Source organism: Clarias gariepinus, chromosome 21 (assembly GCF_024256425.1).
Source record: "Clarias gariepinus isolate MV-2021 ecotype Netherlands chromosome 21, CGAR_prim_01v2, whole genome shotgun sequence".
Taxonomy (NCBI): domain Eukaryota; kingdom Metazoa; phylum Chordata; class Actinopteri; order Siluriformes; family Clariidae; genus Clarias; species Clarias gariepinus.
In genome coordinates this window covers 23669364-23685144 of record NC_071120.1, presented here as the reverse complement: position 1 = coordinate 23685144, position 15781 = coordinate 23669364, and the positions used below count along the sequence as shown (strand labels likewise).

The 15781-nt window shown below is 38.2% G+C and overlaps 1 protein-coding gene across 4 annotated transcripts in view; it reads left to right on the top strand.

The window, feature by feature from the left end:
• LOC128509627 (metal transporter CNNM4) overlaps positions 1-15415 on the top strand; it is a 41250-nt gene extending 25835 nt beyond the window's left edge. For 2 of the 4 annotated variants that reach the window (XM_053481435.1, XM_053481434.1), the window contains exons 5-7: positions 2077-2170; positions 8893-9068; positions 13233-15415. In XM_053481435.1, the coding sequence (XP_053337410.1) occupies positions 2077-2170; positions 8893-9068; positions 13233-13475 (513 nt within the window). In that variant the 3' untranslated portion in view covers positions 13476-15415. Of the gene's footprint in view, positions 1-2076; positions 2171-2616; positions 2722-8892; positions 9069-13232 lie in introns of all 4 variants that reach the window. The other 2 variants (XM_053481436.1, XM_053481437.1) reach the window with 2 other exon arrangements.
• The last annotated feature ends 366 nt before the right edge of the window (positions 15416-15781 follow it).

Below are 15781 nucleotides of genomic sequence, written 5' to 3'. Positions count from 1 at the left end.
AATCATAAATCACTTGTGATTCGTAATATTATTACATTTAAGTGTCATGATTGAGGGTTATTTTGAAGAAATCAAACTAGAAAGTCCTTTTTTCATGTAAAAATAGCATTGTAAAGAGAACATTAAGAACTCCACACAGGATGTAACCTTAGCTTTGGATTAAAGTTTTGGAGCTGTGAGGCGATGACACTACTCGGTATACTGTACCGTCTGGGTAATTTATTTATATCCTGTGGAGCTGAGGCCTTTGGAGAAGCGGAGTCGTTACCGGTCTTGGCATTGCATTGCTGTGTGCTTATTATTGACAGGAATGATCTTTGGCTTTTAGTGCTATGTTAAATGTTTTACCTAGAATGTCCTAGTGACTCTGATCGAGGATATTTCTCATAAATGATTCGCATACAGAAAACAGAATTCAATACGTTACACATTAAAACTGACAAATGCCGGATAAAGTGCAATGAAAAAACTCTGCAATCTCTGGCATGAGGGTGTTGACTTGGGTGGAGTTGATATGCTTGTCCATGTCAGTAAGAGAAGGATTTATGGTTGATAAACAGGCCTCGGGTGGGGAGGGTTATATTCTTATTATTCAGAATTCCTCTGGTCTGAATTTACGGATAGACAGAGAGAGAGAGAGAGAGAGAGAGAGAGTAGTAAAGATTAATTGTGCTATGATGATGCTGCAGTTCTTACATTCTCACATTCCCAGCTAAAGCTCCCTTCTCACTGAATCAATCACACACACACACACACAACTCGCAACTGTTTTAGCCTCAAGTCTGTTTCTGTTTTTCTCCTCTATCCACTGATCAATCTGTCTTTAACCATCATTTAATGCTGCCTTCACATGCTCACCAAATCGTCTTGTTTTTCTAAAAAAAAAAAAAAAGGGCAGAAAAGTAAAATATTTGCAGTCTAGTGTGAAACGCCACGTCAGTAGGCTAACCTGACCGGTTCGGGTGTCATTTTAATGCTTTGTCACATTGATTGCGAAACATACGTAATGCAACCAAATGTTAAACATAGTTTTCAGGTATACTGTAGGAATAGTAACATTTCTGGAAAAGTCAGGATTATACTATAGTAACATTAGTGTAACGCCATAACAACATGAAGAAACATTTCTGTACAATTATAGGCTTGTATGATATGTTTTCTCTGCTTCTTGATTGGCCATTTCAAATAATGAAATCATCCAGCTTCTATAAGATTTTAAGAAGTTTAAGGAGAGCGGTATTGTCGGCTGTGCAGCCTGGAACTACAGAAAAGTTGAGCAAGATTACAGATTCTTTAGCTGAGTAGACAGGAAGGTATTGTCAATAATAAAAATGGCTTAAAAGTATTGATATGTTTCCAATACAGTCCTTCCTTAGTGTTTAAATGCATTCTAGTGCAGGGAGAAAAAAAAACTTCGTAGTTAAAAGCAGCATTAAAATGAATTATGATGGGTTAGGGTTAACTTTTTTTTGCAGGCCTATGTGTTTTTTTGTTTGTTTGTTTTTTGGGAGAAAAACAAGCCTTTTTTGTCTATCTGTCAAAAAAAAACATTTTACATACAGTATATTGTAAAGGTTGAGTTTACTGTAAACATTGTAAAAAAAAATTGTCATATTAAATTCAATGAAATGATGCTTGCAAGAATTTAAGAAATTAAGAGAAATGTTTTACTGTGACAGGCTGCAAAGTGCATAAAAAAAAGATAAAAGAAAAAAAATCGGATGTAACAACCTCAACAGCAACCTCATTTCCCCTCTCGTCTGTTTTAACCCCACAGCATAACCAGTATGCTAATCACCGGTCTGATCATCTGTCATCATCATCTGCACCTGTTTCTCATTGGTCCATGCCTTTAATTAGAAGTGCTTTAAGCTGGATTGATCCATACATTAGGTCACTGTGTGGCTTAACAACCAAAAAGAGAACCATTCCTCAATACTATATTAAAACCTCAGTCTCTTTGAAAGCTAAATATGAAGGAATGAGTGATGGCTCCAAAATTTTGCACAGTACTGTATATGTATGTAATATGTAAAGTATGCTCAATTACACCTTTGTGTGTCTGTCCATCCACAGGGTCGTGTGGAGGTCGAGGCTGGTAATGAGAATATGAAGTTTGAGACGGGGCCCTTCTCCTACTACGGTGTCATGGCACTTACTGCCACATTAGGTAAGACTGACTGAGTGACACGCACAGGAACAGAGACGCACAGTTTCACATTTCTTTCTGACCCCTTTCTTGGATTATGTGCCTCACATTATGCTTAGTAGTCAGTCATTAGGAGATTTTATCATGTAGACACATGAAGATGTTACCAAGCTCAACCTAAAACAGTAATTTCGGGCCATAATCCATGTTTAATCCACCCAAAGGGCCACCCATCATGATCAGACCATGGGAAGCGCCGTACATGAATCTGAATCATTTATGTGTGACTGCCATCTAGTGGTCTAAGATACCATTTTACCTTCCAGCCTCTCCTACACTACAAAGAAAAACACTTACTTTTTTTTTTTCATATTTTTTTATTTTAGTATTTGTCTCTGTAGTTATCTTTGTCTGTTTTCTCACCTTCTGTTTTCCATCTTCACATGGAAACTTTCTCTCTCTGAAAGCTCCATCGTGTCTTAGGGCTCCTCCTTTCCTCAATCCCTCGAGGAAAGTTTCTCGTCCTCGTCACCTCTCTCTAATGAGGTATTCTTTCTTCTCCCGTTTTCCAGGTAAACTCCAGCACGTGGGTTCTCTAACCGCACACTGGGATTATTAACGGTAGTGTTAGTAGCCATGGCTGCTGCATCCATTTAGCCCTTTTAATTCCTAATCCTTAAGATTACTAAACAGGGTGATGGGGATGATCCTAGATCAGCATGATCCGGGTTAACAACACAAACTAATTTTAAAGTTCAACGGAGTGCACATACATAGTCAGGTCCATATATTTTTAAGCCAACAATTTTGGCCATTTGTACATCATTACATTGAATTAGAAATGAAATATTGAAGGATAAGGTTTTCAGCTTTAATTCAAGGCGTTTGACAAAAGTGTGGCACTACAGCTATTTTCATACACGCATGTCCAAATTTGGGTCATAAATAATGGAACACACTGACATATTCACAACCATAAGGATTGTCTTTAAATCTTGGATGAAAGTCCTTAGCCGGTACCAACTACATGAAGTCTGGGACACTTGGACTTAAACAAGTGCCTCGCTCGAGATGCTTTACCAGGCCTTTACTGCAGCTGCCTTCAGCTGCTACTTGTTTGTGGGTTTTTCTTGTCTTCATTCTTGTCTTAAATATGTGAAAATCTGAATCTGAGCATAGCGTATAGTCCTAAATACTTCAGAATTCATCAGTAAACACAGTTGATCCGATTCCACTGGCAGACATTCGTGCCCATGCCGTAACACTGTCTACACCATGTTTAACAGATGATGTGGTATGCTTTGGATTATGAGCTCTTCCTTTTTTTTCCTCCATACTTCTTTCTTCCCATCATTCTGGTACAAGTTTATATTGATTTCATCAGTCCAAAGAGTCTCTCAAATTGTTCTGTCGAAGAGTAATCTGGTCTTTTTGTTTTTGAGCATTACCAGTGGTTTGCACCTTGTTCTGAAGCATCTGTGTTTACTTCATAATGCTGTCTCTTGACTGTAGACAATGACAGTGTTTTGACTTAGATGTTGTGTGATAGGTTCTTCTTCATCAGAGACAGAATTCTGGGGTTATCCATTTTAGTCTTCCATGGACTTCCACGCTCATCGTCTATACCACTTTATCCTGTAATACAGGGTCACGGAGGCCAGGAGCCTACCCCAGAAGACTTGGGGCACGAGGCGGAGTACATCCTGGACAGGGTGCCAATCCACTGCAGGGCACACACAATCACACTCATTCACGCACCATGGGCAATTTAGGAATGTCAGTTAGCCTAATCTGCATGTCCTTCAGGTACTGTGGGAGGAAACCAAAGTACCCAAAGGAAACCCACCAAGCACGGAGAGAACAAGCAAATTCCATGCACACAGAGGCAGGGAATCGAACCTGGTGCCACCGTGCCATGCACCTTCTGGTGTTGCTGAGCTTAATAGTTATTTTTAAGAATGTTCCAAAGAACCACCTCCAGGCCTCTTATCTGCTTGATTAGTCATGGATTAATGACCAATTAGCTGCTTGACAACCGTTTGTTCCATTGTTTATGAGCAACCAAAATGGGTTAATGCCTGACTTTTGTCAAACCCCTTCACTCACATCTTGAGTGTTTCATTTTAAATTCAACATGGTCATGTACAGAGGCCAAATGGCAAAAAAATATTTTGGGTTACAAAATTATGGACCTTACTCTACATCTCATGGCATTTTTCCAGTGTTTTAACTCACTCTGTGTTTATTGAAGCACTGATTATTGTGCTATTGTGTTTGCATGTCATTTACTGTCCATTTTATGTTTGGTTATATCGAAATATTACACTGAATACACTGGAAATAATGTAATGTACTGTATAATATCTGGCCAACCATAGATGACTAGATGTAGATCTAAACACCTTAAAAAAACTGGATGTAAATATTATTCTTTTGGAAATAATATAACTGGAAACTTTCCTTGCAGGCACAATGTTTAGCGACCTTTGCAAAATCTTTGCATGTTTACGATGTTAAGCAGTTTTTACATAAAAGCAAGGATGAATTAAACACTTGGGGTGGCCTTCTATAGGGGAAAAGTCATAAATGATGCAATTTAAGACTACAGTATGCCGCAATTGCTTTTGCGGCCTAACAATAATTCAAAAACACATTTTATTGTACTTACACAAACAAACAAACTCAGACATCCTTAGACATATTAGTTTGTGATTAGACTTGAATTATATAGCACACTCGTCCTGCAAAGGTTAATTACTATATAAAGGGTAATATATTAGTAATATAACCTGTGATTTGAGTTAAGTCGGCACTATTATCAAAGCTTTCCTCATAAAAAGGTAATCAACACCCTCAGACCAGTCAGATTGGGGCATTCAACTGCACTGTGATGTGCCATACCTGATTCAACCTTCAACAAAGGTCATATTCATGGAATTGCATTAACTTACATTCTTATGTCAAAACATTACAGCCATATCAGGGGACTAACATTTTAATGATCATAACTCATTAGTCTCATTTCTGCTAGTTTAATATATAAGGGGCGTTCGAGTCAACCTGGGACCAAGGATGAAATCTCTCATAAATGAAAGCATTTTTAAAAAAAAATTGACGTTTATAGAAGACTTTAAGCATAGTACGGTGATGAGACTTTTGGCTGTAGTATAACATTTGAACGGTGCAAATATTTTAAAGAAGTCTGTAGGGCTGTGAACGACGATTCCAGTCGAGGTGGCTTAACAGTTCCAGCCCACAGTTCCCATGAACATTCAGCGAATGAAACGCCTTATCCTTGAAAATTCAATTAAATTGTATTTTTTGAGGATATTGTTTTCCTGCTAGAATGTGCATATTTGAGCTGATTCTACCTTTTCTAATATTTTTGATATAAACGGAAGGTCTAAATCGGTCTGTAATTTATTTAATTCGGGTCTAAATGAGATTTTTTAAGAAGAGGCTTAATAACTGCCATCTTGAAAGGTTTAGGGACGTGACCTATATATAATGAAGAATTCATAATGTTTAGAAGTGGCTCTCCAACCGTAAGCATCACTTTTTTAAAAAATCTGGTTGGGATTGGATCTAACAAGCACGTTGTTGATTTAGCCGAGGTGATAAGTTTACACAGCTCTTTCTGTCCTAAACCAGTAAAGCACTGAAAATCTAAATGTGAAGCTTTAGGCTGAACTGGATCATGAGATGCTATTAGGGGTTGAACCTTTATATTAAAGAAAAATTCCTGATACTATTGATTTTTTTTTATTAAAGAAGTCCATAAAGTCTTCACGTCTAAACTGTGATGGGATACTCTCTCTAGGCGTCATAAGTTTTGTTAGGCGAGCCACCGTGCTAAATAGGAACCTGGGATTGTTTTGGTTTCTTGCTATCAGTTGGCTCAGATGCTCAGTCCTAGCAGCTTTTAGAGCCTTTCTATAGCTGCACATACTGTCTTTATACGCAATTCGAAAAACTTCTAATTTAGTTTTTCTCCATTTTCGCTCAAGGTTACGGGTTGCTCTCTTTAGGGCGTGAGTATGACTGTTGTACCAAGGAGCAAGTGTTTTATCTCTGACTTTTTTTAATCTGTTGGGAGCAACAGTGTCTATGGTAACGTGGGGAGACACAGCTAATCTGTTCTACAGGTAGAGTATATATCAGGAGGTGATGATCTGAGATATCATGACTTTGAGGTAAAATCTCTATATTAGAGACATCTATGCCCTGGGATATAAGTAAATCTAGCGTATGATTAAAGCGGTAAGTTGCTCCATTTATATTTTGTTTAAGCCCTAAGGAATTTAGAAAATCCATAAATGCGAGCACTTCAAATGAATTAAACCTGGGCCTTGTCTTCTGAGTAACAGTGAGTACATCATTGTAGATCGTTGCGACACCACCACCGCGACCAGTTAGACGGGGCTAACTCCCCGTCATTTCATTAACAATAAGTGCTTTAGGCGCAAGGGATCTGATGTTGAGAAATCCAAACCTTAGAGGTAGATTTAGATTACTTATTTCGCCTTTTTCTGGTTTTCTGGTTATTAGATTGGTTATAAATTTAACAAATGTATTATTTTTTTCTCACTATTCAGGGAACAGACAATTTCTATAGGACAAGTTATGTTTGCGTCAGTCAGATGGTTCTTAGTGTCCTGGAGATGTTGTCCGAGAGGACTGATGCTCCAGCCGTGCTAGGGTGCAGGCCATTGGTGTGATATGGAAAACATTCCGGTTATCAACAAAGGGTAATCTCTGTTGTTGATACCAAGATTGTAACCATTTGATTAAAGGCAAGTAATCTACTGAACCTCTCGATTCCTCGCTGAAATGTGAAAAGCGGTCCAGATACGATGATCCTTGTCGTGAGTGATGTGCTACGGACCTTCTCAACCAGGCTCCTAAAGTCCTTTCTTAGGATCTCCATCTGCCTCAGCAAAACAATTAAAACTTTTTTGGGGATTTTTTCCAGATTTTTCTCCCTAATTTAGTCGTGGCCAATTCCTCCCTGTCACTAGGAGGCTCCCACATTAAGGCTACCACTACCGTTCAGCCAGGAGGACTATTATGTGTTTCCTCCGACGCCAGCCGACCACATCTTTTCGAACTGCTTGCTTGTTAGGGGCGGAGTAACACACTCGGAGGAAAGCACTAGCCGCTCACTTCGCGTGCGCGAGCCCCTGATTGGCTGTACAGCCGTGATTAATGTGGGAGCACAAAGTACCTCTCATCTCTCTCCTCTGAGAGAGCTCGGCCAATCAGCTCTCTCTAGGCCTCCGGCTGTGAGAGGTTACAGCACCACCTGGAAAATTGATCAGTCTGGCGGACCTTGGAAAAAAGCAGCGTCTCTGTCTCAGCGTGTGAATGCGAGAAGTAGATGGATAGCTTGTCACCAGCGTTCAGAAGAGATGCATATGTATGAACTGTACACACAATTATTCACATACTCAACTGGGTGTTATTGCCACATCACCCGTACAGTCCTGACCTCACACCAAGCCATTTCCACATGTTTGGGCCATTAAAGGAGTTCCTGGGGGACCAGCATTTTCAGAGGTGAATGAAGTAGGCAGTCTAATTATGGCTCTGGCATAAGGAGAAATCTTTCTACCTTGATGGTATCCAAGCACTAGGGATAAATGCATTAGTGTAGCAGGGCATTATTAAGGGAAATAAAGGGAGTTTTAACTCTCTAACTGTGTTCCGTAATTCTGCACAACCAAAAGTCCTGGTTTGACCTGAACGCTCCTCGTATTTAGTCTTTGGTGAAATCTGTAGCATTGTTTGTGCCTGGATTCTGCCTGTAGGGGGAGCCATCTGATTCTTAAGAAGTAAAAGTCAGCTTACAGTAATGCGTTGCTTGTAAGTGTTAATGCACAGGTTGTGATGATGTCATGACCCACATCAGGATGTGTAAAGTGAAGGGAAAAAACAAACACCTCTTTTTTCCCAGTTAAAACCCTCTTTGTTTCCCACAATTCCAGGGTAGAAAAACAAAGTTTTCTCATACTTCTGAGTGTGTGTAAATCCACAGACGGGAAGACTAACAAATGCTTGAACGGTGTCCAGTGCAGCGCTTCATTAGAGCCAGCGCAGAGTTAATGGTTTTTGATACTTACTCTTGTAAGTGTTGTGCTGCAATATCCTGTGTGTACTCCCTAGTGTGTCGCCGACTCGCGTCAAATTTCTATGACACATCCCCTCCCGCTTTTCCAACATAACGCATAGGAGGGTGCAAATGGTGTGCAATAGACACTTTGCTCTCAAAATTCACATCAACCTTTCCTGTAGTTCAACTCCAGATCTTTCATTGACACAGACTTGAGTCAAAATAACGGTCACTGCTATGAAACTGTTATTACCGTGTAATTCATGTGAGCCCACCAGACTTTGTGTGAAAAAAAAAAAAAAACTTGTACACTTCTTTTGTCCACTGGCACGGGTTTAAAAGCGGTTTGTAACCGTCATGACCTGGCATGCAGGTGTGTTGGACGCTTTAATCTGAGCTGCATGTGCAGTAAACATATTGTTCTAATCCACTATTTTTTTTGTATAAAACGCTGGTGCAATTTTGCCTTGTATTTCCTTTTACTGTTACGTACATAGTTTTTACTTTCATTAACGTAAACTGATATTTTTGTCCTAGGAAATTAATTGTCTTTGTATATGGTTACTCTCAGACATACACCTTATACACTTAACCTAACCTTTTCGACCCTGGACTGTGTGCATGTGTGTTTCAGAGTTCCGTTCACCGTCTCACATCAGCGGTCTAAACCGGTCAGCGTCTCTTAACTACACGGATCGCTCAGAGTCCCAGTCCATCAGTGGCAGCAACACGCAGCTGAACAGCTCCCCCTCTGCGCAGTATGTCCCTGACTTCAACATGCGTGCGCTGACGGACCTGCAGATCGTCAAGGTGAGAATGGACACCATCGGAATTCCTTTCACTGATTATACCAACAGGAGCTTAGGACTATTGTTTTTTAAAGCTCTGGATAATATTAATAAGGACATAGCCTCAAACCAAGTTAAATATCGCCCTTGATTTTGCTCTACCTGTAGTCCCCGACTTAGATCTGAGTTTCGAAATGAGTCGACCTCCACGGTTTCAGTTTCAAATTTTAATGAATCAGGTTGGGACCACAATAATAAAAAAATGGCTGTCCTATAAAGCTGTCCTGATGGTAAATGATCTTAGAAAAGCAAATCTCAGCAAAACAGAGTTCACAGTCCAATATAGTGGAAAACAGCTAAAAATGAAATTAACATGCCGTTCCCACAAAAGTCAATATGTCTTATCAGTGGTAGGGACATTTTAGTCAGGAGGCACGGCAAAAATGGTCTGCAATTACCTGGCAAATATATGAAGAAATAAATTGATGCAATCAGTTGGCGCAATTTATGTACACTTTGAAGATAAAAATTTGTTGAACAGTTGATTTACATGATGAGGTACCGCGCGCCTTGCTCGTATGAACAGGCCGCCACCAGTATATATGCACATCACTCATGCTGGCTCAACAAACCAGTGATTAGATGATATTATTTAGTATCTTGGTCCGTCCATCTGGCACATGGGGCGAAGGATACACCCCATCCTGGAGACATATCCCTCATTTCTATGGCAGATACTTAAGCGGTCGGGTTTAGAGACCCTAAACTTAAACAGTATTTATAACTAGTGTATTTTTGGGGGGTATTGGGTTTACCTACATATTATAAATAATACTGTCGCAAATACAGGCTGTGTGACAAGTGAAAGGATGGCGCTGCATAGATTTAATTACACCAAGTAAACATCCAGGCACTCCTGTGGCTTTATTTGTTTACAGACAGTTTGCATTGGGTAAATACTGAGAAATAAAACTAAAGTGAAAGTGTCGATGTGCATAGACTTGACTTTTTTTTTTTTTTTTTTTTTGGGAAAAGTGGCATTATCCAGCCAAACATCTGGATAGTTTGTAAAGAGAAATAATTTCTTGTTACCTTCTAGAGCTGAACGATTTGATCATAAAACTACATTGCAGTTATTTTTACATATTCCGATTTAAACTGCGATATTTAACGATATTCAAACGTATTTATCTAGGCTAACACCAAACAATTGGAGAAATTATCTAATTAAGATGATGTTTGCATATTTATTTATCAGCTCAAAAATTTTTTTTTAATAATCTAATAACTTAAATTAATGACAACCTCTACATAAATTATGTGCACGTATGACAAACATGAGTATGTGAGTATATCACTAGTAATAAACTAATAGTATAATAAACACTAGTTGCCATTATGAGAAGCCATTAGGGTCAAACTTGGTGATTCATTTGGGTTTTAAAAAATTTTAATGCTTTGCAATTTTTAGATTAATCAGGCATTAATGCAGTTATATTAACTTGATAGATTTTTTTCCCTAGAAACTGATGAACTTTGCACTGAATGCTAAACTACTGTAAAATGATTTCGGACCAAACTAAGCACATTTCTTTTTATTTCTATTTTAGATTTAGATTGTTTTATGGCATAAAGTCACTGGCTGGGTGAGAGACAAAACATTTGTGATTTGTAACAACTACTTTAAAGGTAAAGAGTAAGACTACAAGTATTCAACTTTAATTTAAAAAAATTAAATAACGAGCAATGATTCAACAGTTAAAACCTATTTCCTTTTTATTAATACTGCGATAAAACTTAAAAAAAAAAATTGTTCTGATAACCTTTTATATGCTCTTTACTGTTAAAGATGGTAAAAATGTAATTGTTTATTCCTTTGCTCTTTAAATTGCATTCATCTCCTCACCCTTGGATTTCATTCATGGAGTTCTATTTTGGTTTGTTCCTAAACCTCATTTAATAATGTTTAATAAATCAGAAAAACATCAATGATCATAGACTATGGCATTGTAGCTTTATTCGTTAACTAATAAATGAATTAACTAACTTTGACTTGGGAGAAAGTTCCAAATCTGAAGTCAGTTCCCACATTTTTAAAGAATGTTCTTTTTTCACATCTGCACTCCTGTTCTGTTAAAAAAAAAAAAAAATCCATTTTGATTAAGTTGTATTTCTTGGATTAAATAACTGACTCAGATATGTGTCACCTTCTGTATAACACTTATCAGTAATGATTGTGCATCGCACCCTGTTGTAATTACAGCCGTCACCATCCTGTTGGTTTTTCTTTTCTTAGTAAAAAAATAATAATCTTGATGGATACAAGGTTGCTTACATTGTCGAAGAATGCGGGTATTTCTGTCCATAAGACAAAGCAGTTCTTGGACGTTTTGTGACTTGCCACTGAGGTGTCTGTGCTGGTGCTCACATGTTGGCTGTTTCAGGAAACCGGTACTATTTTTTTTTTTAAGTAACTGAGCAAGTCATGCTTCAAGAACCCAAACCTTTTCACTGAGTTTGCATCGCATGTTCTCCCTGTGCTTGGTGGGTTTCATGCAGATTAGGCTAAGTGCCGTTCCCAAATTGCCTGTAGTGTCTGAATGTTGCCCGAAGGTCTTTCCAATGTCGTAAAAATGGCGATGGTCACCACTGGCCTCCATGATCTACAGAGGCTTTTAGATGAAGGGATGGATGCACAGTACTAATAAATATGATATAATATCATAAGAGTTGGATTCAGAATGAACTTATTAAATGTTGTGTAATAACTGATATAGTGTCTTGTCTTTAACAAATGTACAGTGTTTTATGTCGGTCTGTACACACACACAAAAAAACTAAAAGAAAGCTTCTGGATTTTGCATGCAGGGATAAAGAAGCGTCTCTGGAAAACTGCACAAATTGTATCTGAGGGTATACAAGCTTAAGCAAAGCATCATCAAACCAATTGTTGTCTTTGTTTCATTAATTACTATGCAGCAGTTATGTGCATGTGCCTAAGACTTTTGCATGGATGGATTCCTGGACATACAGGCATCCTGTATAGACAGACATGGATGTATTTTATGGACAGCAATTCCACACAGAAGGAGAGCTACATGATATTAACTGTTTCTTTTTATTTGATTCATTCCGGCTGTTTCATTTCATTTAATTGATTTTGGCAGTTTCCTTCCCGTTGATTTATTTTGGCCATTTTGTTTTATTTGATTTATTTTGCTGGTGTATTTTATTTAAATGATTTGTGGTGTTTAGCAATCCGTTGACGTTAAAAGGAAAGTGCACTGCTCCTGCTTTGCTTATTGCAATAACAAGTAAAAATGTTGTTTCCTCCCGAATCACACACATTTCTTCAGTGATGATCTGTAAATCTACCTCTCAGTAAACGTCCCTTTATTTATTTTAGGTCAGCCATAAGGAAAAACTTGAGTCGATGTTCAAATTCAAACTTTATTTGTCACATACACAGTCATACACAGTACGATATGCAGTGAAATGCTTAGACAACTGCTCATGACCTAAGAATAAAAGAATAGGAAATAAATATGAAAATTAAAATAAAGGGTAAGTTTAACTAGGGAAGAATAAAATAAAAATATACAAATAAAAGTTAAAAATAAAATAACTGTACACAAAAATACACAATATAGAAAATATATAGAGAATATATGAAAAAATGTAAAACAATAAGAGCAGCCGAATAAATGGTAATAAAACAATGGTAATGTCCATGGTTGTGCAATCCACATATTAAAAGTGACTTATGCAGTGCAAATATGCTTAAAGTGATTTATTTAAAGTGCCTTGTGACAGAGTAATATGATGACCACCAGGTCTAGTTGTGCAGTGGCCACTAGTGTAAACAAATGTCCAGAATGTCAAGTGTGTGTGTAAAAACCATGTGTGTAGGTCAGTACTGTGTGGTGGTGTGATTGTGATTAAGAGACTGTATTGCCTGCGGGAAGAAGCTCCTCCTCAGTCTCTCTGTGTTGGCCTTCAGGGAGCGGAATCGCTTTCCTGACCTCAACAGAGAGAACAGTCCATTGTTGGGATGGCTGAGGTCCTTCACGATCTTCGTGGCCTTGGTCCAGCACCGCCTGCTGTAGATTGAGTGCTGTAGATGTTGTTGTCATGACTGCAAAAAATAACGGGTTGACCGCATCTTCTTTCTCTTTCTTTCTTTCAGGTCACTCGTTCGCAGTATCAGAACGGTCTGATGGCGTCCCGGCTGGACAATTCCCCCCAGTCTCCAGACAGCGGTCAGATGCGCACGGAGAACATCACACCCGCAGTGTCTCACTCTCCATCCGACAACACGCTCACGCTCCCCATGACGGACACGCCGCCGGACGAACACACATCGCTCCTGAACGAGCAGAACTGCTTGTCCGCGCGCCAGACCAATCACAGCACGCACAGCGAGATCTGAACCTCACCCACAGCTTTTCTAACAGCATGCCTAGAGACCACCGTCAAATACACACTACTTTATATCCACACGATTTTCAACCTGATTAATGGAAATGGCAGATGTCCGAATTACAGACCCATACACCAACATAGTATACTTGTCTACAGTCCGATCACATGTCTACAGTCGTATCATTTTAAGCTGCCAAAAAAAAATAAAGGGCAAGAACTGGACGGAGAAAGTAATAAAAAAAAATAAAAAAAAAGGCGTGATTGCACTGAGAAATTATGTCTGGATTATCGAGCACCTGGACCGAGTAGTTCTTGAGCTAAAAATCCATCTGGGCATTTTAATTTTGTTTTAAAGAAAGAATTTATGTTTAAAAACCAAATGTTTTTTTTTCTTTATGTCAAAATATCGTCATCAAATTTTACATTCGAGTTAAATAAAAGTCAAGTAAGACCATAGATTAAAGGAATACTCCAGCGTTTTTCAGTCTAATCTCTATCCAGTACAGATGTAGCATACGCAACGAGATGCCCACTGATAAGAATTTTGATACAAACAGTAAAATTGTGAACGTCTTAAACTTTTTCTTTTTTTTTATTCAATAATAATTTTTAATACAGGGAAATGCGTCACCATTCCTGTCTTTAGTAATCATGACTACGATACACATGCCGTAGGAAGAGATCAGCTTATAAGCACTGAACTGTTTCTTTGAGAAGGTTGTGTGTGTGTGTGTGTGTGTGTCTGTGTTTTCATGCTCAGTTGTATTAAAGAATTACCATCTTTTATCATAATCACACCAAAATCCAAGATGTATCTCAGGGAGACACTAAGCACCACGTGTTTAATCTATATGTTAAACTTTTTTTTTTTTCGCTATACAACTATAGAACAAGTGACCAAAAGAAACCCCAAAGCATGTTGAAATTTCATCTCGTTTCGTGTCCGTGTATTCTCATACTGTAAGTGAACTTTCTAATGTTTTTTGTTTGTTTGTTTATTTTTTTGGACCAGTGTCTGGTCTTCTGTTCATGATTAAGTGAATCACTGTAAAGTGAAACACTGTGTATATGTGACTATGAGTCTAGTTGTGGTTTTGCAATGACTCCATAATTGTGTTTTGTTTTTGTTTTTTTGTAAACTTTAAAGTGAGCAAGACCGTATCGGAGAAAGTGGACTAGTTTCCTGTTTCAGAGGAAAGCGTCTTGCATAACTGAGCTTTAAGACGTTGTGGTTCAAATATTGAACCTGAGGTTTAACCCATCAGAAATATATATATAAATATATACATACTGTATTTATTTGACATATAAATTCAAGTTGTATATTTTTGTGAGATGTACATTTTTTTTTTTATTGAATGTTATGGTTATTGCCTTCAGAACATGTTTTAGATCAACACCAGGGTACTGAATCATCTGTGTCCCAATTCTGGTCCAGAATTAGTTGCATCCAAGCCAAAAGAGTCTTTATTTAAACAAAATTGGGTCAGAAGAGTCTTGGAAATTATAGTTTATTTATTAGGGTGCATTAAAAAATGCATCATTTTGATTGTTGAAACATGCTTCCACTCTACGAATGCATGCAATATCAAGGAATAAACATTGTGGCCAAATTTAATATATTAGGGTATATATTTACTGGGTCAACTAGCTTAGCATTTGCAATACAATATTTAAGTTTCGACAATTTAGCATTATTGCGCTCTAGAAACGTTATGAAACTTGTTAGTGGTGTTCTGATCTGGCGACATCAAGGTAGTCAACATTAGACATGAAGTCACCCTCTTCGCAGTCATTTCTGACATTTGGGGGAGCCGTCATCTTCAAGGCCAGATATGATGCCTGACCTGGCCAAAAGACCTCATGATGTTGCATGAAACCAACATCCATATTAAGAAGCTTGAAGAGCAGCCACGAGTCATTGGTGACCAAATCACCAAGCCGAGTGGTGTTAGTGATGTCAGCTGGAAAGTTTTTTTTTTTTTTTTTTTTTTTATCCAGCTGGAATGGAATAGGCATGGAATTTCCTGGTTGTACAATAGTAGCTCTTCTGACACATATCTATATTTAGTTTCAGGAACCAGGTTGCATTTCGCTGCACAGGTATCAACGATGTCACTGGATGATATTTCGGTGTTGAGTTTGACATACAATAGGAGATTCTGAAACAGACCTTGCCAGGAACAGATATCATGCCAGGAAGCACTGACTGCAGATCTGGAAGTCAACCACCATCTAGAGTAAATCAAACCCTTGAATGTGACACATTTGCGCAATTTTGGTTGCTGTGAACGAGTATTGATTAGTCTCGCT